Source organism: Melopsittacus undulatus, chromosome 12 (assembly GCF_012275295.1).
Source record: "Melopsittacus undulatus isolate bMelUnd1 chromosome 12, bMelUnd1.mat.Z, whole genome shotgun sequence".
In the NCBI taxonomy this organism is placed as follows: domain Eukaryota; kingdom Metazoa; phylum Chordata; class Aves; order Psittaciformes; family Psittaculidae; genus Melopsittacus; species Melopsittacus undulatus.
The window spans coordinates 2,290,216-2,313,799 of NC_047538.1; the positions used below are offsets into that span (position 1 = coordinate 2,290,216).

Here is a 23,584-nt window from a genome sequence, read left to right on the forward strand (position 1 = left end):
TAAAGCAGGGGGAAGTGAAGCCTGGGCTTTCACATTAAAGCAGCACAGATGGGTGTTGATTTTCATACTTGACATGCTCTGTAGTGAAGGTGGAACATTCCGCGGGGCTGGATGAAGGCTGCTCTGTTGCGGACTGAGCTCTGCCTGCGCTCAGGAAGATGGACCCTGTGGTCTGTTACTGCTCCATAAAACACCAGCAGAGACATTCTGCCATTTATCATAATAGGTAAATCCTCTGAGGCTTGTGCTCTGCAATTAGGAGAGCCATTTATTTTCATCAAGTTGAGCTTTCATGTTAGGTCTATCCCACCGACTTCCAGATGTGAGAATGTGAGCTGAGTGTTTTCCTACCAGAGGATCTTCCAGTTGTAGCTGTTGCAATCCTTAAGCTCTTCTTCATTGGTTGTCCAGGTTCCTGGAAGCACTGTCTTTCACTGCTAACTGAGCAGTGTTTTGGGGTGCAGGATAGCAGGGATGAACTGAACAGTAATTGTCCAGGGAATTATTTCTGCCTCATGTGAACATCTGGATTTTACATCCATATAATCAGTTTTATAATGACTGGTTTAGAAAAAGAGAGAGTAGAAGAGTTGAGCATCTGTGGACTTTGTGGCATCCAAAGCTGATGTTGCATTCCCAAATTTCCTCATGGTTTTGATGGGACAGTTTGGTGAAGGATGTGGGGTAACTGGTTCCACTGAATAAATACCCCTGAAAGGGGGAGGTAAGTTCTCAGCTGGTTTCTACAAAGCTGCAAGCTCTGTATAGCTCACAACCTGTTACAGCTTGAACTAAGAGGGGGAGAGGCAGGGCCAGATTTTGCCTTGCTGATATCCAAATAATTCCACATATTTTCCACCTGGAGACCGGAGCCTGCCCCACTGCCTGTGGCCTGGGAGCCTTTGGCTCACACTCCCTGTTTATGTTTCCTTAAAGAGATTCCATGTTGCTCCGTGGCCAGAGCAGCTGTGGATGTTGTCAGTGCTTCACAGCAAAATGGTGGTTGAGTTTCCTTCTTATCTTCCTGGTATTTTTAGATGCTTTTATGATGAACCAAAGTGTTTTCTCCAGGCGAACTTTCTCTCTTCGTACTCACTCTTCCTCCAAATCACATCTATGGAAAGCCCAAACAGCTGCTCTGTTCCATGCAGGAAACATCCAAAGTGACCAGCCAGCTATCGAGAGCTTAATGTACCCAGCAGAGCGAGGGTCTGAGTCAGACTTGCAGCAGATGGCTGGGAAGGGAGGTGAGGAAGCCAAGCAGTGTATCTCGATCGGGAGAGGAGCGGCTGAGCCCTGTGCATTGGCCTTGGCTCCTTAGCGTCAGGGTTTTGGCTGAGCTCTCCAGCAGATGGGGAGTGACAGTGGGAAGATGGGCTGCTTGTTACCATCAACTTCCCGAGTGGAATTTCTCCCTAAAGCAAATTAACCCAATTATTTAAGCAGCTATAGGCTTTCTGCTCTAGGTCCGGGTGTGGAAGGAGCCTTTAAAGCCCCCCAACAACTGCTGTTTGTATAAGATGATTGCTTACTGACTCCAGACTCCAGGAAAACAGGCTCTTGGAACATCTGGGCTCCTCTAGCACATGAAAATGTTTTCCTTCTGGCAGCAGTTTTTATGGAGATGTAATAATAGATGTTTTGCAAGGAGATCAAATCATTCTATTTTCAGATTCTGCTTCTCACCATTGAGCTCGGCCTGGCCAGGTGTGGAGGACACTCAGCAGGGAGGCTGTGGAAGTAAATGAGCCCCTGCCCCAGCTATGGGCCATTTGCTGATACCTCCATACTCCCCACAGCACGTTCACGTGTGTGAGTGTAACTCAGAGGTTGCTCTCCAGGCAGAATGTGTCCGTGCTGTGTAAACAAGCTGACTGCAGTCTAAAGGAGAAATGAAATGTCCTTGTTCTCTTGCTCCCCCCCTCTTCTAGGCTATCTTTTGCCTTGAGGGTTCCAACTAAATTACATGCTTCCCCAAGCCTGTTAGAGACTTGGCTTATTAGAAGAAACCTGTAGCTGGCCCAGATTTTTCAGCTCTAGCCTGAGGGAAGGATGTGAACAGATGGATACGGGAATTCAGTGGGATTAGTAAAACCCTTTGAAGCCTGTTCTTCCCACTACATTTTTCTCCTGGTTTTGTTTTTGTGCCATCTCAGCACATTTTGGATCAGTTGAGGTTCCTGGGACTGGTGTTCATTGTTCAACAGCTTGTCCATGTCTAGGCAGAATGAGTCTTTTCCTTAGCACTATCATGGATGGTCGGCCAAGGCCATGAGGGATGTTTTATGGAGCAAAGTGGGATAGAAATAAAGCAAATGCTGCATTCTGCAGAACCAGCTCCCAGGTTTTGATCTTGATACATCACCCAGTTCAGCTCCCTGCCTTCGTTCAGCCACAGCACGGTATCATTATACACTTACATTGATCCACCTCTGAACTTCTACTGCAAAAGGCAAGTCTGCTGCTTTCCCCCCACTCTCGCTGCTTTGTGATTCCTTGCCCTTGGAGCTAAATGTTGGTTCAGCTTTTTGGTCTGGAAAGAACTGCAAACCATCCCATTTCTCTTTCCATAATACTGCAGCAGTTGTAATCCTCACCAGTGTGGCAGGGAGCTGTGGGGTTTGTATGCTCTGCACCTTTCTTCTCCACTGGCAGGTAAGTAATGTCTAAGGAGTCTTTTGCCAGGAGATGCTGAGAATGTTCCCTACATGTGGTGGGAAGTAGCATTTGAGGCAAAGATGAAGAGATGCAGCTGGTTTTGTACGGATAGTTCACATCTGTTACACTGCCTGCACCATCCTCGTGTGTGTCTCGTCACCAACAACCTTGTTCTCATATCCCCATGCTGTGCTGCTGTGTGTTCCATGTTCACTATCACAGATCTCCTGCAGCCCTTTAGTGTAGGTAGGGGCTGAGAGTGTTGTAGGGCCTGTCTGCAGCAGGGATCAGTTTGGTTCCTGGGGTTTATTACATGACGTTTCTGTTATCAACATGTGAGACTGTTGGATGCTGGGAAACTCTCAGTAGGTTTCGCATCTGTTTGCACATAAAGAAGAGTTACTCCAGGATTTGAGCTCCACTTGTTCCATCCCTTCCCTTGGTAAGGGAAGCTGGTGTGCAGCCACTGCCAGATTTCCATGTTCTCAATGGATCTGTGTCCTTCCTTTCTAGATGGAGAAAGATGAGACTGTGAGTGACTCCTCTCCACACATAGCCAATATTGGACGCTTGGTAGAGGTGAGTGCTGTGAAGCCATTTGAGCCTGCTGCAGGTTCTCTTGCCTGTGTTTGGTCCTGTCATAGAACCATGGAATGATTTGGGTTGGAAGGGACCTTAAAGCTCCTTCAGCTCCAACCCCTGCCACAGGCAGGGACCCCTTCCACTGGAGCAGCTGCTCCAAGCCCCTGTGTCCAACCTGGCCTTGAACACTGCCAGGGATGGGGCAGCCACAGCTTCTCTGGGCACCCTGTGCCAGCGCCTCAGCACCCTCACAGGGAACAGCTTGTGCCTAAGAGCTCATCTCAGTCTCCCCTCGGGCAGGTTCAAGCCATTCCCCTTGGCCTGTCCCTACAGGCCCTTGTCCAAAGCCTCTCTCCAGGTCCTGTACCTTAGATTTTGTTGCCCTTGTCTTTACAAACAAGTTATTTCTGTTGTATCAAGTGTGGTGGTTTGGCTGTTGCTCAGTGTGTGAGGGATCGGTATTTCTCCTATCAGGGCTTCCAGCCATTTGTAGATATAAAACCACTGCTCAGCACTTTGTCTCCTGCTCATTAGAGCAGTAACCTCCCTGTAAGTGCAGTAGAAGTAGTTAACAGTTTCCACCCCCCGTTTCCTTCTACAGTCACTTTTGGGTGGCATTATTTAAAGTCAGGCTTTCTTGCACAGACCCATCCCTTTCACTGAAGGTTCAGTGTATCAAGTGCTCGTTCAATCCACTGGAAGGGGTTTAGTACTTGATTTTAGGGTTGCTGTCAGTTGTGGATGTTCAGATGATGACTGAAGGTGTCACCTACCCTTTAGAAGGGCTTTGCTGCAATGCTCTTTTGCTGTCTCATTGCACTGTCCTGTATGATGGTGGTGGATTTTCAGAAGGAACTGGGAAGTGAAAGGGGGGCAGGGATTTGTCAATCCCAAGTTTTTGGCTTGAGGGAAAGTGACTTAATGAAAAACTGCTGCCTATTGACAGGATCTTTCCCAGACCTGTTTGCCATGGCACAGAACAACCAATCTGGTGGCTGTGCTGAGTGGCTGACTGGGACTGGACACTTCCAGGCTGTTCAGTGCCAGGAAATTACAGAGGAAGGTTGGGATGAAATCCATTATCCTTTTCTGCAGCTCAGTGCAGATAAGTGATACCTGGAGAGCAGCTGCCCTCTTGTGGTGCAGAAGGATGTGTTGTAGCCTGGAGTAATGGCTGGGAGGAGAAGGCAGGAACAGAGCTGAGCCTTCATTCCTTTGGTAAGAGCAGAGAGAGAGGCTTGTGAGAATTTAGATAGCAGGAATACACTGGGATGAAGTCAAGTCTATAGAGCTGCTCCAGTGCCTAAAGGGGCTGCAGGAAAGCTGGAGAGGGGCTTGGGACAAGGGCCTGTAGGGACAGGCCAAGGGGAATGGCTTGAACCTGCCAGAACAGGGGAGACTGAGATGAGCTCTTAGGCACAAGCTCTTCCCTGTGAGGGTGCTGAGGCGCTGGCACAGGGTGCCCAGAGAAGCTGTGGCTGCCCCATCCCTGGCAGTGTTGAAGGCCAGGTTGGACACAGGGGCTTGGAGCAGCTGCTTCAGTGGAAGGGGTCCCTGCCCGTGGCAGGAGTTGGAGCTGGAGGAGCTTTAAGGTCCCTTCAACCCAAACCAGGCTGGGATTCCAAGATGAAGTGTGGTACCTCAAGGTGAACACATGCGATGCACAGAGGAGTGTGGGGGCCCCGGTTCTGAGAACAAGGAACCTCACTGAACGTTTGGTTTCTTCCTTTTCATTCCTAGGACATGGAAAACAAAATCAGAAGTACACTGAATGAGATTTATTTTGGAAAAACAAAGGACATCGTGAATGGGCTGAGGTAAGGGGCTTCCAGCTGCCCAGTGAACACTCTGCTTCCCACAGGGCCCATGGTACCACCCCTGCCAAGCACTGATCTGCTTTTGCTCACTGGAGCTTCCCTCTCCTACACAGCCTTGTCATGTCCCTCATTGTCCATCTCCCTGTGCTTTGGAAGCATGATTTGTTGTGTGGACTTTATGGGACACTTCTACCTTGTAGCTATAGATTTGAAGTGATGTTTTAATCCTTTGTTCCCTCAGCAGGAAGGAAACAGCCCACTTGTATTTCAGGATTACTTTTATTGAGGAGTTTTACTTTTCCCAGTTGAAAGCTGTGCTTAACTCCTCAGTTCTCTTTCTACTCTTCTCAGAAACAGCCAGGTTGGTGGCAGGGTTGTAATGTTAATGGTTTGTGCTATTTACACTTTGGTTTAAACACTGTCCCTCTCTCAACACCACTGGTCAAAACACAGTGTCCAGATGAAGTGAGTAAATCCCCTGGGCCTTTCTGTAGGGAACCTGTGCTCTACTTGTCAACCCCTGCTCCCTTCTGGTCAGGAGATCCCAAGCTGGTAGTTGTGATGCCAAATGATCTGGTTTTAAACTGCAGCTACACCTCCAAGCACAGTGTGGTGATGGAGAATTCACACCTCCGTGTGCTGCTCTGCTCTCACATCCTGAAATGTGGAAGAAGATGGAATAATGGTGCTGATTAAATACGTGTGCTGCCTTTGCAGCAGCATGGGCAGGGGAGATGAGGGTGTCTGAGAGAGCAGCTGGGCTGGGGTTTTCCTCCAAGCCCAGCTTTCAGGACAGGCCTCTGCTTTCATCTGTGGTGTGCAGGGGTTTCGCCAGGAGGCATTTATGAACATTAAATATGTAACAGAGTCCTTTTCCTTGTGAATGTTACCAGAAGCTTTTGGAATTGAATCTGTCTCCTGTGTCTCCCCGTGGCTCAGTTTGAGTCATGGCACTCTGTGCAGCGGTGGGATGATCAGCTCAGCACTGGTAACACACAGAGCATCCGCCTCTTCCTCTTGCCTTTTCCCTGTTCCTTCTAACCTTTGTATTTCCACTCATTCCTCCCCAGCGTGCTCTTTGGTTTCCAGAATAGCAGCTCTGTGTTACTGAGTTCTTCTGACTGTTCTTCTCCCTGTTTACCTCCCTCGTTTCTGAACTGCTCTCTGTAGATCTATTGATGCTATCCCCGACAACCAAAAGTATAAGCAGTTGCAGAGGGAGCTTTCTCAAGTGTTGACCCAGCGCCAGATCTACATCCAGCCTGATAACTAAAGCACTCCAGGTACCCCCTGCCTGTGCGGTGACAACCAGCACTAAACCAGGACTCACCAGCCAAGACCTCTGCATGATAACCCAGACCAGAACTAACCCCTAACTCCCGCAGACTGAGCAACAACGTCCGAGCCGTGCTTCACCCAAGGGTTATTTCCTAATACAGCCAACTAAATGCTGTGATTTTGGATGTTAGATGTTGCTCCACTTGAGTAACATTTGGAATGTCACGCTCTGGGATGTGGCAAGATTTACCACTTGGCACTCTTAGCTTGGGAGCAAGGAAGGAGCATGTGGTCACATCCCTGAAGTGGCATTAGCTTGGAGTGATTTGATCCAGAAGCCCTGGGACTCTGTCCCTTGTTACCCCATTTCAGTGAAGAAACTCCTGGTAATCTGAGCATCCTCCCTGCAGGAAGGAGTGAAATCCTGGAATTCTCACAGTTTTGGGGGGGAAAAACCCCAAAACCTGAGTGTTATCCCCCGTGACTCCTGAGTAAACGTGAGCTCATGCCACGTGCACATCCCTGTTTGCCTGGTGCATCCTGAATCCCTTGGAGCTTGGAAATCCCATCCTGGTCAAGCTCTATGGAAACATTTTGAGTCTCTGCTTCGTGCTCTGAAGGGCTTTGTTCCTGTGCTCACATTTGCTCCGGAGCTCTCAATGTCCAGCAGTGACTAACCCTGAGCCACTTTAACCTTCCACTCCATAATGAGTTGCAGATGTTGTCTTAAACACGTTAAGCTGCCAAAGGGAAAAATGCTCTATTTGTTGATAATGGCCAAGAACCACTTCTTCAGCCTGTGACAAATGCAAATAGGAAATGTATATATTCTTATTAAAGCAGTGGAAGTCTCCAGAGAAAGAGAATGGAAATAGTGTTACAAAACTGTTAGGAAAGCAACTGCCACAATGAGCAGCATCCAGGGAAATAAGGTAGCTTTGAGTCCTGGAAGGGGTGTGAAATAGGGTTTGTGTGGGGAGAAATCCTACCAAATCCTGACCACTTCTGTGGGAGCAGCTCCTGAAAGGTCCAGTAATGTTATTCTATTGATGATCATATCAAAAAGGGCTTTTGAAAAGTGGGAATTTCTTCCTGTCCCATTGAAAACAGAGGTTCCTGCACAGCTCTTCCAGGGCAGTGAGCCAGGATGACTCCTAAAGGATGTCATTTTTCTTCCACAACCAAACCCATAGCAACAGGGAACCCCTGTCATAGTCTTGCTGACAGAATCTCTGTTCTTCAGCTTGCATTGATTCCCCAGGGCCTGTAGGTAAGGTACAAACTGGAAAAGCCAATTTGGGAACAGGAATTCCCCCTGGTGAAGCCACCGGAGGGAGGTTTTGCTGCAGCTGCTGGACCCTGGGTGAATGGTCTGCAAAGGGCTCAGGAGCTGCCCTGAGCCTTCCCTTCCCCTTCCTGGGGAGAGGCTGGGTTTTCTCTGCCTTCCCATCGTGGTCCTTTGGCGAGCAGGAGCGCTAACACCCTTCGCTGGTGGGACACTGGGGCTTTTCCAAGCTCTAACACAAACCAGACCTGGGAATGTCCCTCCAGCAGCTGGAGGCTGAGCGGAACCGCTGGGGCAGCGTGTGTCTCTTGGTGCCATCCTTGCTCGAGTGACGTTTGCTTTGATATTCTCACTGGAGTGTTCACTTTGCCTTCTGCTTTCCATGGTAAACCAGGCGCGCTGAGGTCGGTGTCCTCTGAGCGGGGGTTGAGGTGCTTCTCCTTCCTCCTGCCCCACATGCCAGGAGAACCTGGAACCACCTCCTCTGGCCTCTGACTCGTGTCTCCTTCTTCCCCGCAGGTCTGTGCAGACTTTTGCAGACAAATCAAAACAAGAAGCTCTTAAAAATGACCTGGTGGAGGCTTTGAAGAGAAAGCAGCAAAGTTAAAGTCCTCTCCATGCTAACAAGACATGCCATGCACTCGTTAGATTCCTTTCTTAGAGAACTCATCCCTCCCCTTTGCCCTTTTCTGTTCCGTCACGTCACGATTTGCATTCAGTACTACCCGTGCAACGCCATCTCCTCCCCATGAATAAAGCTGTACAAACTTTTTCAGTCTCTGAGGCCTACTTTGCACCACATTTTACTCTTGAGACCTTAGGCTATGTCTGTAGAAGTCCATGTATTTTTTTTCCCCCCTTCTCCTCTTCCACCTTCCCTCCCCCCCATCTATATGCATAACCACGGATCATTGTTTGTCTTCTCCTCCCCCTCCTCCTGCCTTTTGTTACATTGGTGTAAAAAATGTAAAACAAGAATTTATTAAATACTGTGGTGTGTGAAAGAAGAACTGGAAAAAAGGAAAAAAAAGACTAATAAATCTATTCCACGTATGTCTGGGGCTGGGCACAGGGAATGTTGCTGGGAGGGAGGGGAGAGAGGGTGTTCCTCGGGGTTGTACTGTACTGAGTGAACCCGTTGCAAGGAGATGTTGATGAGGAGACCTGCTGAGAGCTCTGCTCTTCCAGAGCCTGGCTCTGAGGCGCTTTTCTGTCAATTTTTATGGAATGCAAAAAAAAAAAGGGTTTTCTTTTGGGTTTGATTTTATCTTTTTTTTTTGTAAAGCTTAAATTGAATCTACATCTGAGATTGAGCCTCCATAGAAAAACCAGAAAAAAAGAGAAAAAAAGACTAAAATGACAATAAAAAATCCTCCCAGGAAGCAGTGTGTGTGCCACTGGTGTCCTTATTTCCCTTCCCTTCCTCACAGGGTAACTTGGGGGTTGCGCTGGCAATGGTCTTCTGCAGCACCTGAGGCCATTGCTGGGGCTGAGGCTGGTGGACAGTGCTTGAAAACAATGGCAAAAGTCAGTAATCCATCAGCCTCTCCTTATCTGGCCATGGAAAGTGGGAAAGTGGCTTTTTCCCCTTTTTTCTCATCTCCAGATGAGCTGAAACTTGTTTAACCACGATGGGATGTCCTGCTCCCCACAGGTGTAGCTGTGTCACTCACAGGCCTGATGCCCTTCCAGGATGCTGGCACTGGGATGTCAGCATCTCATGGCTGGGATTGGCACTTCCAGCATCCAGCAAACATGGGACAAGTGGATTTAAAGAAGGATTAGTCCAGGGTTGCTGGGTCTGTTCTAAATGGTTGGGGGAAACCCTTGTACCAGAGCATTCCAGTTCTTGGCAGCTTGAGGTGGGGGCTTCCAGCCACTGGTGCTTGCCCAGAAGCTCCTCAGGTGGGTCCCTGTGTCAGTTGTGAACCTCGTGCAGACCTCCCCCTCCGTAAGCACATGGTGGGGCCCTGCCTAGCTCCCATCTGCTGTGGTTACAACTGATCCTGGTGAACCCGAGGAAGCAAATACCTGCCGGGCTGTTGCTGCACGTGGAACAGTGGAATTCACCTCTGGGTGAACCCGTGCAAAGTGAGACCTGGCATTACTATTGATTAATGTACTCTAACGTTGCTTTTCCAGTGCAACCCGTTTCACATCCCCATGTCTGCAGGGGGTTATGGAGTGTTCACTCAGGGCCTCTGCCCTGCAGCACAGCTCACACAGGTCAGCTTGCTCCAAGGCCTGTCCAGCTTGGTGCTTCCAGGGATGGGGCATTGTTCCTTTCTCTTAAAGCCACTGATGGTTTGTGCCTCCTCTTGTCTAACGCTTCCCTCTGCAGAACCTGCAGGTCCCAGCTCTGTAGGGGACAGGGCTGTGTTACAGCCTCAGAGGGAGGGGAACCTCAGCCAGAGGCTCCTTGTGACACCAGCTTCCACTTGTCACTACCATGATGACTGCTGGTGCATTAACTCCTCTGCCCCAGTGAAGCAGCAGCCACCCACCTTGTGCCGTGTTCCCCAGCCTGAGGGAAAGAAATAGGAAATCAGCTTGGTCCTTAACCAAACAAACTGGGGGGGGGGGGGTTATATATATATATGTACAGTTGTGTGTATATATATATTTACCTCTTATGTTAGAATGTCCTTCACCACTAAGGAACACCTCGGTGAAGCAGGGCAGTTATTTGGTGTTGTGAGCGGCAGAAATGTGGCTCTTAGTTTCAGTCAGAGCCTCCCCAGCATTCCAGAGCTGAGGCTAAAACCCCTCCTTGGACAAAGGCAAGCCCCAGGGTCTTTGTAATGACCAGGAATTGAGATCTAATGAAGCTGTGCTCTCTACCTTGCTTGGAATCTGCTCCTGGTTTGCGTTAGGGCTGGATGCAGGCTGTTCTGCTGCAATTCCTAGGGAAGGACAGCAGAGGAAATCTTGCTGGCTCAGAGATGGGGAAGAGCAGCGAGCCTGGAGGGAGAATCATGAATTAATGCTGTGAAAAACCCACCCACTTTGTTCAAGGGGCTCAACGAGGCTGAAAAATACCTTATCTTTCCAAAACCAAATTGGCAGCTTCAGAGACGGGCACAGGAGTGTCTGAATTAACCTCCTGGTGCACTTTGATGGGCACTGGGACTCCCGTTCCACACTTGATCCAGGCTGTGCTGTGCAGGCTCAGAGCTGTGGCTCTGCTGCCTCCGTGCGAGGGTGAAGCAGGGAGGAAGCTACTTCCTCGGGAAGGACAAGTGTCACGGGACTGGCATTGTAAGTGGATGATGAGGCAGCTAAAGCTAAATGGGGACAGGGAAGTGCTGGGTAGTGGGGAAGTGGAGAAAAAGGGAGTGAAATTACAGTTAATGGTGACTGCAGGGAGAGAAGAGTTATTGGTTTTAAAAGGACAAGTTAATAAGATCCCAGCCTGGTTTGGGTTGGAAGGGACCTCAAAACTCCTCCAGCTCCAACCCCTGCCATAGGCAGGGACCACTTCCACTGGAGCAGCTGCTCCAAGCCCCTGTGTCCAACCTGGCCTTGAGCACTGCCAGGGATGGGGCAGCCACAGCTTCTCTGGGCACCCTGTGCCAGCACCTCAGCACCCTCCCAGGGAAGAGCTTCTGCCTAAGAGCTCATCTCAGTCTCCCCTTGGGCAGGTTCAAGCCATTCCCCTTGGCCTGTCCCTACAGGCCCTTGTAAAAGGACAAGTTGCATTAGTTTTCCTTGAAGGGCCTACAAGTGTTAGTCGATTCCTCTTGCTTCCCCTAAGAGATGGAGCTGCTCCTCCCCAGCAGGAGCTCAGCACCTCTGGATGCAGCTTTTCCCAAGCTGCTGCTTCCTTCTGTGGTCAAGAAGCCACTGTGCTGGTGTGCAGGGCCCTGGGAGGAGGATAAATCCATCAACAAGAGAGTAGGAACCAAACAGCAGAGCAAGTGGAGGCAGCAGCAGCCTGGGTGACCACCTCCACAGCTCCCAGAGAGCAATGGAGCAACTTCCCCAAGAAACCCACACAATTCAAATGAGAAGTCAGGGCAACTATGAGACACAGTGAGAAAGAGGCAGGAGCTGCCAGATGGACAGGCAAATAAAACCCAAGGAGGCACATGGACAAGGACTTGTTTTATAGACATGAGCCATGCTAATTCAAACAGGTTTGTGTAGAATGAGACACTTTGGTTACGCTGCTCCTTCCCTCCCTCCTTCTGAACTGGGTCCAGTCACTGAGGTATCTTCTAGAAAGAGGCAGTGGAGACATGAGGCACACAGCTAACTGCTCATGGCTGTGGTGGGTTGCTCATCTCCATCCTCTCCCCATAGCCCCTCAAGCTCTTCTCCTGTTTGACAGTACTGAGGAAGCTCCAGATCACCCCAGAGAGGCAGCAGATAAAGAGAAGTGACTGGGCTCAGCTGTAAGAGCTGTGAAGAGCAACCTTTTGAGGTATTAAGTTATTCCCTGTTCATCCCAATAGCATCATTGGTATCAAAGAGGCACGAGGTCTCTCAGCAGTACACTCTGCCACCCAGCTGGGCTTTAACAGCACAACACATCACCCGCAGGCTCAAGTCCTCCCAAGAGCTGCCAGGGTAGAGGAGCTGGTTTGGCCAGTGCTGGGGTCAGCTTTTGTATCTGCATCCTCCTCTTCTCCTTCTGCAGCAGGTCGCTCTGTCAGCTCTCCAGGCTGTCCCCATGCTCGCCGAGAAGAGCACCCCTCTCTTCATGGGTGGCAGGTTTTCCTCCCCGATAAGCAAGGAACTGGAAGGAGATCTGAGAAGCAGTTAAGATTCTTCCCACAAGCAGGGGTGGATCTATGGGTGGCATTGGGTCTCATCACCTGGAAAAAGGGTGTTTGTTCCAGGAGATGGCAACAGGATGAGCTTAGTGCACACAAGGGTCTGAAGCATTCAGCTGTTGCAACACCATGAATTACTCACTGGCACAGCTCACAGCAATCACTGATGAGCACCAACCCACCCACTGCTGCTTGCCCTGCCTGCCCCAAGGTGGGACTGGATCCAGGAGGGTAACATTGGCCAGAGAAAGGATACAACCACATCGAGGGAAAGGACACCCAGGCTGCCCACCAGCCAGGGGAGGTGGTGCAGGACGTAGTCCCCTTCACTTTGCCCTGGCTCAGGGTTCTTCAGGAGGACACTGAGGCCATAGAGCGAGTTCCCCAGCATCACCAGGGCAAAGAGGGAGTAGGAGATCCCAATGGTAGATTTCCTCTTGTACTGGAAGAGAGGCCAGAAAGAGGAGCTTGGGTGCAGCTCTGAAATCTCACTAGGAAGCAGTATTAATAACCCTCTCCCCGACAAAAAAAAAGAAGAAAAAAGGTGGTGACTCAATGCCAAGAGCCTTTTAGTTCCCCCCTTTGCTTATAAATTAAGACAAAGTGAAAGCACCACCCTGAAAAATACTGTGTTAAAGGGAGAAAAATGAATCATATTTTAGAGCAGAAATACAGAAAAATAGTCCCTTATGAAGTGATCAGTGATCGGACCTCTGAGCAAAGAGGAGAAAGGTGATCCCACCACCATTTCTACCTGACACCTCAGGACCTGTCCTACCACTTACATTTGTGTAGATCTGGGGGACTCGGGAGCACAGGTACAGTACAGAGGAGACAGAGCCAATGGTGAAGCCAATGATCTCACTCCTGGTGAAAGGCTGCAAGGCAAAGGGGGGCATTGAACAGCTCCATGTTCTCAAGAGATGTGCTCACCACCCTCACCACAGCTCTGTGCCAGGCCATAGCATGGCCAAACCCCTGCCCTTGACCTCCCCACCAAGCGGGATGTGTTGGTCCAGCAGGACATGCCCAGCCCCACCAGAGCTTTATCTTCTTCCCCCCATCACCCAGCTTCAGCTCACCTCTGACACCAGCTCACCCACATGAGTGGAGAGCAGGGACCTTCCTTTGAACACCACTGGGTCCTGTGCCACGGCAGCACCTCTGCCCAGAAAGGAGATGGTCGACAGTGTCCCCAGGGAAAGGAAGAGGAAGGCTGCATTGATCTGGGCAGTGACTGCAGGGGATCAAGCAGAGGCTGGTCAGGGGAGCTCCTTTCCCCACCCCCAGTGTAGCCCAGCAGCCATGGTGGGTGCCAGGGGTCCCTCTGAGCCCTTCAAGCTCCCTCTTATCTCTGCGGTGGCACAGCCAGCACAAATAGCTGCTGTGGGCACTTTATCTTGCAGCAATACAGGCAATTGGTAAGTTATCAGGGAGGAAACCACTATCTCAGCAGACCGAGAGCACTTGAGCTTATCTATGCTTAGGGCTCTTCAAAAATCATCTCCTCCATCTAGAAGCTTTTCACAGGCTTAACTCACCACAGCACATGTTGAAATCCCTGCCAGACCGAGCCTCAATATCAAGACTTGGGTTATATTCTGTCAAGAAGCTCTCCAGCATTAACAAAGTGAGACAGCTGATGAGCCAAATACCAACTGGCTTAGTAAGTTAATGGCTTTAGTAAGTTAACTATTTATCAGGGTCCCAGAGATGCCTGTTGTAGTCAGGGATAGCTGCAATGCTAAAAAGTGGATTTTCTCTTGCTGTTCAAGCCTTGCAAGAAGAGTCCAGGTTCCCTTTTTACTCCATTTGAACAGGGAGGAACTTCTCCATCACATCAAGGCTGCCACTAACTGAAGGAGCACTGACCCCTGAATTTCTTTCTGTACTTAATGCAACTCCCAGAGGGGTTATTTTCAACCCAGACACTGTGCACGGCTGTTTGCAGAAGCCCCAGGCATGCCTGGTAACTGCAGGCTTTGGCTCTCATAGGTGCTCAGGTTAGCATAGAATCTCTCAAGCTGGAAGGGACAAGGATCACTGAGTCCAACTCCCTGCTCCTGGCAGAACTACCTAAAACCAAGCCATATGACCAAGAGCATTGTCCAGATGCTCCTTGAACCCTGATGAGCTTGGTGCCATGACCCTGAAGAGCCTGTTGTGGCTACTAAGGCAAAATTGCCTTAAGAATTACTGTAGGAAGGGAAAATGTGTGCAGAGGCTTCTAAGATGCTGTGCTCACATGTTTAAATTTGTGTGTTCTGCACTGCAGAAGACAGAGGCAGGCACAGGCTAAGCAGGGGAAATGCTGGGTTTCAGGAGCAGCAATACCATTTCCTCTCTCAGTGATCCCTGGTTATTATCCCATTTTTCCATCCTGACTACTCTTGATTCATCCCAGGTAGAATATAATCATGACATTTCAAGAAGAGGCAACAAGAATCCCTACAAAGAGGTTTATGTTGGGGTTTAAAAAGACCAGCAAGCAGTAAGTGATATCAGTGCATCTACAAAGCACCTCTGCCCCAACACATCTCCTCAGGGCTTCCTCCCCCTCCTGGATCCACAGCCAAGGCCCAAGCCAGCCCAAAAGGCAGTCGCACCACCCTCGTAACCCCAACTCACATCCTCCACCCCGGTTCTTCACTTTGTAGTAGCAGTAGAGAGCCAACATCACCAGGTCTGCGAGCACATAGTAAATAGCAGTGTATACCTACGGGGAGAAGGATGGGTTGGTTCTACCTGCAGAAAGGCTTCCAGGTAATGGCTGAGATGAGCCAGCATCCCAGGAGGAGAAGGAAGTATCCCCAGGAGAAGGACAGGGAGCATCCTGAGGCTGTTTGGGTCTCTGGTGTTGGATTAAGCAGCACCCATCCCTCCTCCCTGCAGTTCAGGGTGCCTGAGAGCCAACCCAACCCCAGCAATTCAGCTGGTACCTGCAGGGGTAACTGATGAGCCAGAAAGGAACCGATGAGGTTTAGGAGGTCTCCGCCCAGCCATCCCAGCAGGAAATATATGGAGAGAGCCCGGTCCATGATGCCTGTTTTGCAGGCTTGGTAAAACTGCCTGCAGAGACACAAGCCATAACCCCTGTATGGCTCAGTACTACCTGGGAATCATCCCCAGGATTCCCTATTGCTCCCACCTGGATCATTTTGCAATTGCAAAGCACTCGGCACCAGGAGCGGGGAAATAAGAGATTTCCTGTACCTAGCCAACCCCTGTGAGAAGTCCTGTGACCCACTGGCATCAATACACTGGGCTCAAGCCCTTGTAATCCATCCCTCATGCAGGGGTAGAAAGCAACAAGGAGAAGCACCAGCTGCAGAGTGCATCTCTGGTTATAAAATGACCCGATGATACACCAAGCCCCACCACGTCCCCCTTGCAGCAGCTGTCCCAGCACTTCCAAGAAGCCCAGGGCCCCTGGAAACACTTCATCCACATGCATGACCTGCAAGGACTGCATTGCAGTTGGCTTACGTGGGTAATAACAGCTGCCAAGCACGGTATTAGCAATATAACAACAAACAAGGCTTCGGGGCTGTGCTGCCGGCTCCCTCTGCACCCTTTAAACTCTGGTTTTCCAAGCCCTGATTGCTTTTGCTGGGAAGAGTTAATAACTCAGGCAGCTCGAGCCTGAAGCTGGATTTAAGAGAGAAGTGTTATCCCATGGGAAGGGGTTTGGGAGCGATGCTTACGGGAAAGAGGCAGCTGCAAAGCAGAAGATGGAAACCAGACCCAGGATGACACTGGCGATATCCCGGCCGTCCTGGGCACACTCATTGAACACATCCATCACCCAGCGGGAGCCGTTGGGACAGTCGGAAAGGTTCCCAAGCTGGAGATGCCTCCAGTGCCGCGGATCCATGGCCTCCGGTGCTTGGGTGTCGTTCAGGTGGGATAGTGCTGGGGAAAACCATGGTAACGTGAGAAAAACATGGGAAAACCATAAGAAACAGTTAATAACGCTGGGGGAAAATAGAGTTCTATTAGGAAGAGGCTTGGAGCCCTCCAAAAACCTTGCAAAAACCTCTTTACTGGCTTTAACTTTGGACCCGGTGGGACAACCAGCCAGGAATGCCGTCACCCAGCAGGATTTGCCCTCAAAGAACCGAGCCTCTATGGAACTGGGATTCACCCCTCTCCTTTACTGGCCTTAATATGGATCCCGTGGGATGACCAGCCGAGAATACCGCCAACCGCCAGGATTGAGCCCCAAAGCGCTGCTCCGTGCGGGACAGGGACTTACCTCGCTCCACGGTGGCCCTTTGGGAGCCGTCTTTCTTTCTCTTCAGAAGCTCTTGGGTTTTGCTGTTCCTGCTCCCGCAAACTCCCTCCACACCCGCCGGTCCCTCAGCCGCGCTCAGACCTCACTTCGCTTCCCAACCAGCTGCTTTGTCAGGTAATTTTTTACAAACCCACCACTTTTATCAGAACCTACTGGTGTCCTCTCACTCCCACTGCTTCCCCAGGAAGCCGCTGCTATTCCACAACCGTAATTTTGCCGGAATCGGATGTTTTTCACCCCAAACCCGCCTGGCTTTTGAGCGCTCCCCTCAGCGCGGCGCATGCGCCTGGGGGTGAGGCGAGGCGAGGCGAGGCGCTCCCCGCGCATGCGCGGTGGCTCCGGCAGCGATGGCGGCAGGCGGAGCGCGGCCGGCTGTGGTGCTGGGCGCCATGGAGATGGGGCGGCGGGCAGGGCCGGAGGTCAGCGCCGCGCTGCTCCGAGCCTTCCTGCGCCGCGGGCACAGCCAGCTCGACACCGCGTACATGTATGCGGGGGGAGAGTCGGAGAAAATCCTGGGAGCGCTGCTGGCTGCAGGCACCGAGCCCGGTATGGCCGGAGGTGCTCTTAGTGGGGCTGGAGGGAGAGGGCGCTGAGGAGAGGGGGCTTCTCTGAGGGGCTGGCACCGACCCTGAGGAGAAGGGACTACTGCTGGAGCTGTTCCATGAGGATAAGGGTCTCCTCTGCTAGGCTGGCACCATTCCCGAGGAGAAGGGACTTCCCCTGGACCTGTTACCTGGGGAGAAGGGTTTTCCCTGCCAGGCTGATGCCACCCCTGAAGGAAAGGAAGGGACTCCCCTGCTCTCTCTGCTTTGTGCAGGGCCTTCCTCTGGAGCAGCCCTGAGGAGAAGAGCCCCCCCTAAGCGGCTGATGTGGTTCTTGAGGAGAGGCCTTCCCTGAAACACCCCAGGCAGTGCTTGTGTTGTGCTCCTTATCCCTTTGCTGACACTGGAGCCATCCCTGCTCATTGTCCCTTTCTGCCAGTGCAACTCGCCACCAAGGCCAACCCCTGGGATGGGAAGACGCTGAAGCCCGAGAGCGTGCGGTCACAGCTGAACACATCCCTGGAGAGGCTGAAGAGGACTAGTGTGGAGCTCTTCTACCTCCATGCTCCTGACCATGGGACCCCGGTGGAGGAGACACTGCGTGCCTGCAATGAGCTGCACAAAGAGGTAAAGCGGGAAGAGCAAGCCTGGACCATCTCTTGGTTCCCTCCCTCTCTTTACCTTTTGTAAACCAGGGCTGCTTGTTGTGCTCTTTTTCAGTGCTGGGTTTGCACAACACGAGGAGGAGGGGACACAGAATGGCCAGGGCAGAGCTCTGACTAGCACTCCATTGCGTGCTCACGTGGTGCACTTTGTGCCCAAGAGCTCTTGGAAGCATGAGACCAACTGGACTTTGCTTTCAGTGCTGACTAGGTTAAGATTAGTGCTGGTAATGGCTGAAAGAAGAATTCCTGAATGGCATTAGTCCAATGGTGGCATTTAAATTAGAAGATGTGAATTGAAAATGAACAGGAAATATTTCTGTTGAGTCTTATAATTCATAGCAGAGGTGGACAGGGATGAGCAGGGAGCTCTGGGCTAAAATTTGGCGCCTGTTCATTTCACTGTTACCTTGCACAGTCTGGGTACAAGTGCACTTCTAAAACCTGGATCTGAATATTCCTTTCATTTCTCTGCAGGGGAAGTTTAAGGAACTTGGTCTGTCCAACTATGCAGCATGGGAGGTAGCAGAAATCTGCACCATCTGCAAATACAACAACTGGGTGATGCCAACTGTGTACCAGGTGAGGGATAGGGGCTGGCTGTGGCCTGGCACATCTTTTGTGGAGGCTGAGATGAATCCAACCAGAGGAATACAAAGGTTCAGCTCAGAACGGCATAGAAATGGTTCTCAGTGTCCTTACAGCAATGGGCAGCTACTGTGGGAAAGTGTCTGGGGCTCCCAGATCTTGGAGCAGCTCCCAGATAACAGAGCAGAGGACGCTGTGGCAGTCAGCCTGGGAAGTCCTGCCAGGACACGTGTGATTAGAAAGCTGAGTCCACGTTTGTTCCTTGAGTCAGTGACTCCCTTCATGCAGAACTTAAAAATCAATGACTTTAGGAAGTCTGTTCCTAAGCAGAGAATAACCTTGTATGACCCGGAGCTCTAAGAGGAAGGGTGGGGAAAAGGCTGTTCAGGTGCCCACTGCCCTGAGCTGGTGTTTGCAGTTCTTTGTCTCCCTTATCCTTGTGTAGGGCATGTACAACGCAACCACTCGCCAGGTGGAAGCTGAGCTCTTCCCTTGCCTCAGACACTACGGGCTGCGGTTCTACGCCTACAACCCACTTGCAGGTACAGGGAGGGAAAGGGTGAGACTTGGAAACCAAGCCTGTGCAAAATGGGGGCTGTAGAAGAGCCAGCTCATCCCCAAACGTGCTGCTGACCCTTTGCAGGAGGGCTGTTGACTGGCAAATACAAGTATGAGGACAAAGACACGCGTCAACCCACAGGAAGATTTTTTGGGAATGACTGGGCTCAAGCTTACAGGGACAGGTATGTTTTGAGCTGATAGATGAGCAGGGAGATGGGGCAGAAATGATTGCATAGAAATGCAGTAGTAATCAGCTAAGAGGAAGCAGAATTGACCAAAACTTGTGTCTGTGCATGTGGTTGAGGCTGTAGCTTGTGACTGAGCTTCGCAGAGTGTTTTTAAGTTCAGCTTCCTCCAGGCTTAGAGTGGGGGATTGTAGAAGTCCTTGGAAGCTACTAATTGTTGCACGAGGCTTCCTGAAAGCCTCTTGTACTAGATGGGAATATAAATGTACCAGTCACTTTAGATCCTGAGGCAGTAAGAGTGATTTTGTGTTTTTTTTTTTTTCTTGCAGGTACTGGAAAAAACACCATTTTGAAGGCATTGAAATAGTAGAAAGAGCTCTGAAAGATGCTTATGGCTCTAATGCACCAAGCCTGACCTCCGCAGCTCTGCGCTGGTTGTACCATCACTCTAAGCTGCAGGTGAGCACCAGGCAGCTGTTGTGGCTTCCAAACAGGGCAACGTTTCTTAATCTGCTTATCCTGTGGGCTTGTGGTGTTCCCAAGGGAATATTGCTACATGGCTCTGCCTGCCATGCAGCAGGAGCAAGCTGGCTCTCTATTTCCTCATGGTATCCTGTGTTTGTTGGAGTGGGAGAAGATGGTAAGGGGCAGTTACTGGGCTTCCCACCCAGACAGCAAGGAGATGACTTTTAATCAAACTAGGGAATTAATGGTTATAATCTCCATCTCCCCAAAATGTTCCTGTAGCTCCGTGTAAAGTAGGATTTGGCAGCTTTTGAGGCATTGCCACAACATGGAGATGTTCTTGCCCAATGAACAGAACTTCATGGTGCCAATTGTGTAAACACCAAGGAGCCACTGGCTGCTCTTTGCTGGAAAGAGAGCTTTCGGCTGTGGCTTGAGAGGTGAACCAGGTTTCTTTTGGGATCAACAACACCTCCTATCACTTTCCAGGGTTCTCTTGGAGATGCGGTGATCGTTGGGATGTCCAACTTGGAGCAGCTTGAGCAGAACCTCAACTACAGTGAAGAGGGGCCCCTACTCCCTGCCGTGGTGGAAGCATTTGACAAGGCCTGGAGCTTGGCTGCCTCCGACTGCCCCAACTACTTCCGCTAGAGACCAGGGTAGGGAGAAGAAAGTGGATGCCATTGGGGTGGATGATCAAGCACTGGACAGGTACTTGCTAAGCCTGCCCCTTTGATCAATGTGCAAATGGTTTTTTTCCTGTACTAATATTAATGAAGCTTTGCAGGATCCACTCCAATTGTCAGCACTTGGTGTGTTGGCCGTGCCTTCATCCTCCTGCCCTCCTGACTTCCAGCTCTGTGCAGCACACTGTGATGTACACATGTAGTTAATCAGGGAAAAATGGACACGTAACTGGATGGACAGGGGAAAATGAACACTTAACCCCAGTTCACCCTTAATATGAGATTTTTAAATAATTATATACAATAAAACCTTTTTCTCACACTGCCCCCATCTCCTAACCACAGTCTATCTCTTAACACAAAGCCTGGCTGGCTTATCCACACTCTGCAACCTCGAGCTTTAACAGCTCCTCTGGGTCAGAAGATGGGAGCAAACCCTTTGCAACATGTTGGAGGGGGTCCAGAGAAGACCCACAGAAACAATGGGGGACAGAGCACCTCTCCTATGAGGAACAGCTGAGAGATCTGGGGTTGTTCAGCCTGGAGAAGACTCCAGGTGGCCTTATTGCGGCCTTTCAGTTCCTAAAAAGGGCCCATTAAGAAATATGGGGAGAGACTTTCTAGCAGGGTCTGGTGTGACAGGATTTAAACTGAAAGAGGGAGATTCAGGCTGGATGTGAGGAAGAAATCCTTTACACTGAGGATGGCGAAACACTGGCACAGGTTGCCCAGAGACATTCAGGGCCCGGCTGGTTCTGGGCAACCTCATCTTGATGAATATGTCCCTGCTCCTTGCAGGGGGTTGGGACTGGATGAGCTTTGAAGGTCCTTTCAACCCAAACCATTTTATGACTGTGATCTTCCCCCATAGCAGGCACAGTGTCCAAGCTGTTATATTTATGTGCTTTCATGTTTGGAGGGAGCATTTCCTCAGATCCCAGGGTACTCCAACAGTAACAGGCAGCAGCAACAACCATTTGAGGTTTTATATGTACATTTATATATATAAAAAAGCATAATTAGGTAATTTTTATGAAGAGTGTATTTGAGCAGATTGTCCTTGTCCTCCAGGTGTAAATAGGAAAGGGAAACATCCTCCTGTTTCTAATACAGCTGTCTGGTGTCCAAGCACAAGGACTGTTGCTAGTCCTCATTGCTGTCATCATCCTCCTCCTCTTCTTCATCCTCCTCCTCCTCTGTTGCATCTCCCACAAGCTTCTGGAAGTCTCCAGTCTCAGAATTCCACAGAAATTTAATGGTGACTTTAAACTCTGCCATCTCATAGCCAAAGAGTTTCTAGGAAAGGACACAAAATTGTCATTGCTGCCTTATTTCCGTGGCCTGCTTAGCAAAACTACGAGAAAATAAGTACCGCTTCCAGCTGGGAACTGCAGCAAAGCAGGAGCCAAAATAACTGCTGCAGAGTTTTAGCACTCATGTTAGGAAGGGGGAAGGAAGTCTGCACACCCCACTGACCAATACCCAGCAGTGCTGCTCACCTTCACCCCAGAACTCACACCCTACACTGGGGGCTCACACAGATGCCATGTTACAGCATTACTCACCAGGACTCGGGCTTGCTCAGGGGTGAGGACATCCCCTTCTTTGCAGACTTCGTAATCTGAAAGCAGCGTCACCACTCCTGTGGGACCAGAAGCTCTTGAAATAGGCTCAGAAATCCTGGAGGAGCCCAGGGAAAAGCAGGGCTCTCACAAACACCACCATTCCATGCAAATATTACAGCTTTCCAGGAAGCTGGGTGAGATAAGTTCTAAAACCCCCCATGTCTAGTTTCTGAACAGGATACAGATGCGCTAGCAGTCCCCACTGAAGGAAGATGGTACCTGAGAGAGAGCTGGTTGCTTGCTCATCTCTGACAATAGTTTAGGAAGAGCAGCACAAGAATACAATGAGTTCTAGTATCAGCCAAAGAAGAATAAAGCTGCCCATGGGATTTTCTCCTAAACTCTTATTTAACATTCTCTTTCAAAGACATTACCTGTGCAGGTGAAAGCCAAGCTTGCCTTCTCAGCCCCACCACATACCTTTCTTCAGTGCTGTTGGCAGCCCCAGCTGCCGGAGCTGCGGCTCCATGGAGTGAGGAAACTGCTCCAAGGGTCCCGTGTCCAGGCTCACTGTGTACGTCGCCTTGTTCCCTGCACGGGCAAAGTCCACCTCTTTGAACTTGGAGAACCACCTGGGACAGGGATCGGTAATGAGCTTTAGCTGCAGTGAGTTCTTCCCTGCTGCTGGGAAGTGGAAAAGCCTCACAGGATCCTAACTTCTTGAAGAGAAAGGTCAGTGAGTGATGTAGACAAGGGGAAGGAAACCAAGCAGCTGCTCACTGCACCCACGTGTACTCACTCGTCCACCTCATCTTTGGTGCGGTTGGTGAAGAGGAGACCAACTTCTCCCCGGAGGTGTTTGCTGACCTGAAAGACAGAAGCCATCATGGGACTTGAGCAGTGTGCGGGGATCGCACCGGAGCCAAGCTCTGCCAACAGCAAGGATGGGTGCCACAACACGAGTGGGTCCTGTTACAGCACCCGAGGGAGGTCACCCTTCTGGGGGCAAAGCTTTCAGGACACAACTCCTACCTTGTGCAGGTTCTCCTTGTACTCACTGCTCGGTTCACGTCCCAGCGCCACCATCATCACTTTATTCTTCCCGAAGAAGATCCTGGACCGGCGGGAGGAGGAGGCCGGAGCCATCAGCTCCCGGTTCGCGCTCCCCCCGCGGCAGCACCCCCTGCCCACCGCTGCCCCCCGCCTCACCTGCTGTGCTTCCAAGCGTTCCGCACGTCCTTCAGCTTGTTGTTCCTCATGTTGGCAACGGAGAAGACGAAGATGTACTTGTAGGTGTCCACGCATTTCCGCAGCTGCAAGACAGCCGTTAGGGGGGACCGGGGCACCGCGGCACCGCGCGGGGCCAGGCCGGGCCGCACTCACCTCGGCGATGAGCGTCTGCTTGGCTTCCAACCCCTTCCTGGGCGTCCGCGTCAGGGAGACTGCGGGAGCGGAGCAGGGAACACGTTAGTGCGGGGGGAGCGGAGCAGGGAACACGTTAGTGCGGGGGTAGCGGGGCCGGGGGCACCGGGACCCGGCGCACTCACCCTTGCGGTCCCGCTTGGATTTCGGCATGGCTCCGACACCGTGGTGCTCCGAGGTCCCCGCGGTGCGGGCTGCAGGGAGCACCGGCGGGCTGCC

The 23,584-nt window shown here is 50.9% G+C and overlaps 4 protein-coding genes across 6 annotated transcripts in view; 2 read left to right on the top strand and 2 right to left on the bottom strand.

Annotated features, from left to right (window-relative positions):
* CAPZB (capping actin protein of muscle Z-line subunit beta) overlaps positions 1-9,002 on the top strand; it is a 63,956-nt gene extending 54,954 nt beyond the window's left edge. Inside the window, exons 7-10 of one of the 2 annotated variants that reach the window (XM_005145426.3) lie at positions 3,172-3,237; positions 4,981-5,057; positions 6,228-6,340; positions 8,140-9,002. In XM_005145426.3, the coding sequence (XP_005145483.1) occupies positions 3,172-3,237; positions 4,981-5,057; positions 6,228-6,330 (246 nt within the window). In that variant the 3' untranslated portion in view covers positions 6,331-6,340; positions 8,140-9,002. The remainder of the gene's footprint in view (positions 1-3,171; positions 3,238-4,980; positions 5,058-6,227; positions 6,341-8,139) is intronic. The other variant, XM_005145427.3, reaches the window with a different exon arrangement.
* Positions 9,003-11,705: 2,703 nt separating this feature from the next.
* Positions 11,706-16,978, bottom strand: SLC66A1 (solute carrier family 66 member 1). Its single transcript, XM_005145425.4, has 8 exons — positions 16,651-16,978; positions 16,100-16,307; positions 15,335-15,464; positions 15,024-15,111; positions 13,478-13,632; positions 13,181-13,273; positions 12,652-12,837; positions 11,706-12,370 (listed from the first exon to the last, which is right to left on the bottom strand). The coding sequence occupies exons 2-8, from the start codon at positions 16,267-16,269 to the stop codon at positions 12,272-12,274; spliced, it is 921 nt and encodes a 306-aa protein (XP_005145482.2). The 5' UTR covers positions 16,270-16,307; positions 16,651-16,978; the 3' UTR covers positions 11,706-12,271.
* Positions 16,979-17,029: 51 nt separating this feature from the next.
* Positions 17,030-20,704, top strand: LOC101879298 (aflatoxin B1 aldehyde reductase member 2). Of its 2 annotated transcripts, XR_004080090.2 has the most exons (8): positions 17,030-17,235; positions 17,671-17,858; positions 18,371-18,475; positions 18,927-19,023; positions 19,125-19,224; positions 19,557-19,686; positions 20,182-20,403; positions 20,480-20,704. XR_004080090.2 is itself a non-coding variant. In XM_031045744.2 (7 exons), exons 1-7 carry the CDS (start codon positions 17,037-17,039, stop codon positions 20,341-20,343), a joined length of 981 nt encoding a protein of 326 aa, XP_030901604.2. In that variant the 5' UTR covers positions 17,030-17,036; the 3' UTR covers positions 20,344-20,704. The 2 variants fall into 2 exon arrangements, 1 of the variants encoding a protein (XP_030901604.2); XM_031045744.2 differs by having other exon boundaries at positions 20,182-20,704.
* Positions 20,705-21,354: 650 nt separating this feature from the next.
* Positions 21,355-23,547, bottom strand: MRTO4 (MRT4 homolog, ribosome maturation factor). Its single transcript, XM_034068285.1, has 8 exons — positions 23,491-23,547; positions 23,327-23,385; positions 23,153-23,256; positions 22,976-23,057; positions 22,743-22,810; positions 22,424-22,575; positions 21,944-22,020; positions 21,355-21,674 (listed from the first exon to the last, which is right to left on the bottom strand). The coding sequence occupies exons 1-8, from the start codon at positions 23,516-23,518 to the stop codon at positions 21,522-21,524; spliced, it is 723 nt and encodes a 240-aa protein (XP_033924176.1). The 5' UTR covers positions 23,519-23,547; the 3' UTR covers positions 21,355-21,521.
* Between the last annotated feature and the right edge of the window lie 37 nt (positions 23,548-23,584).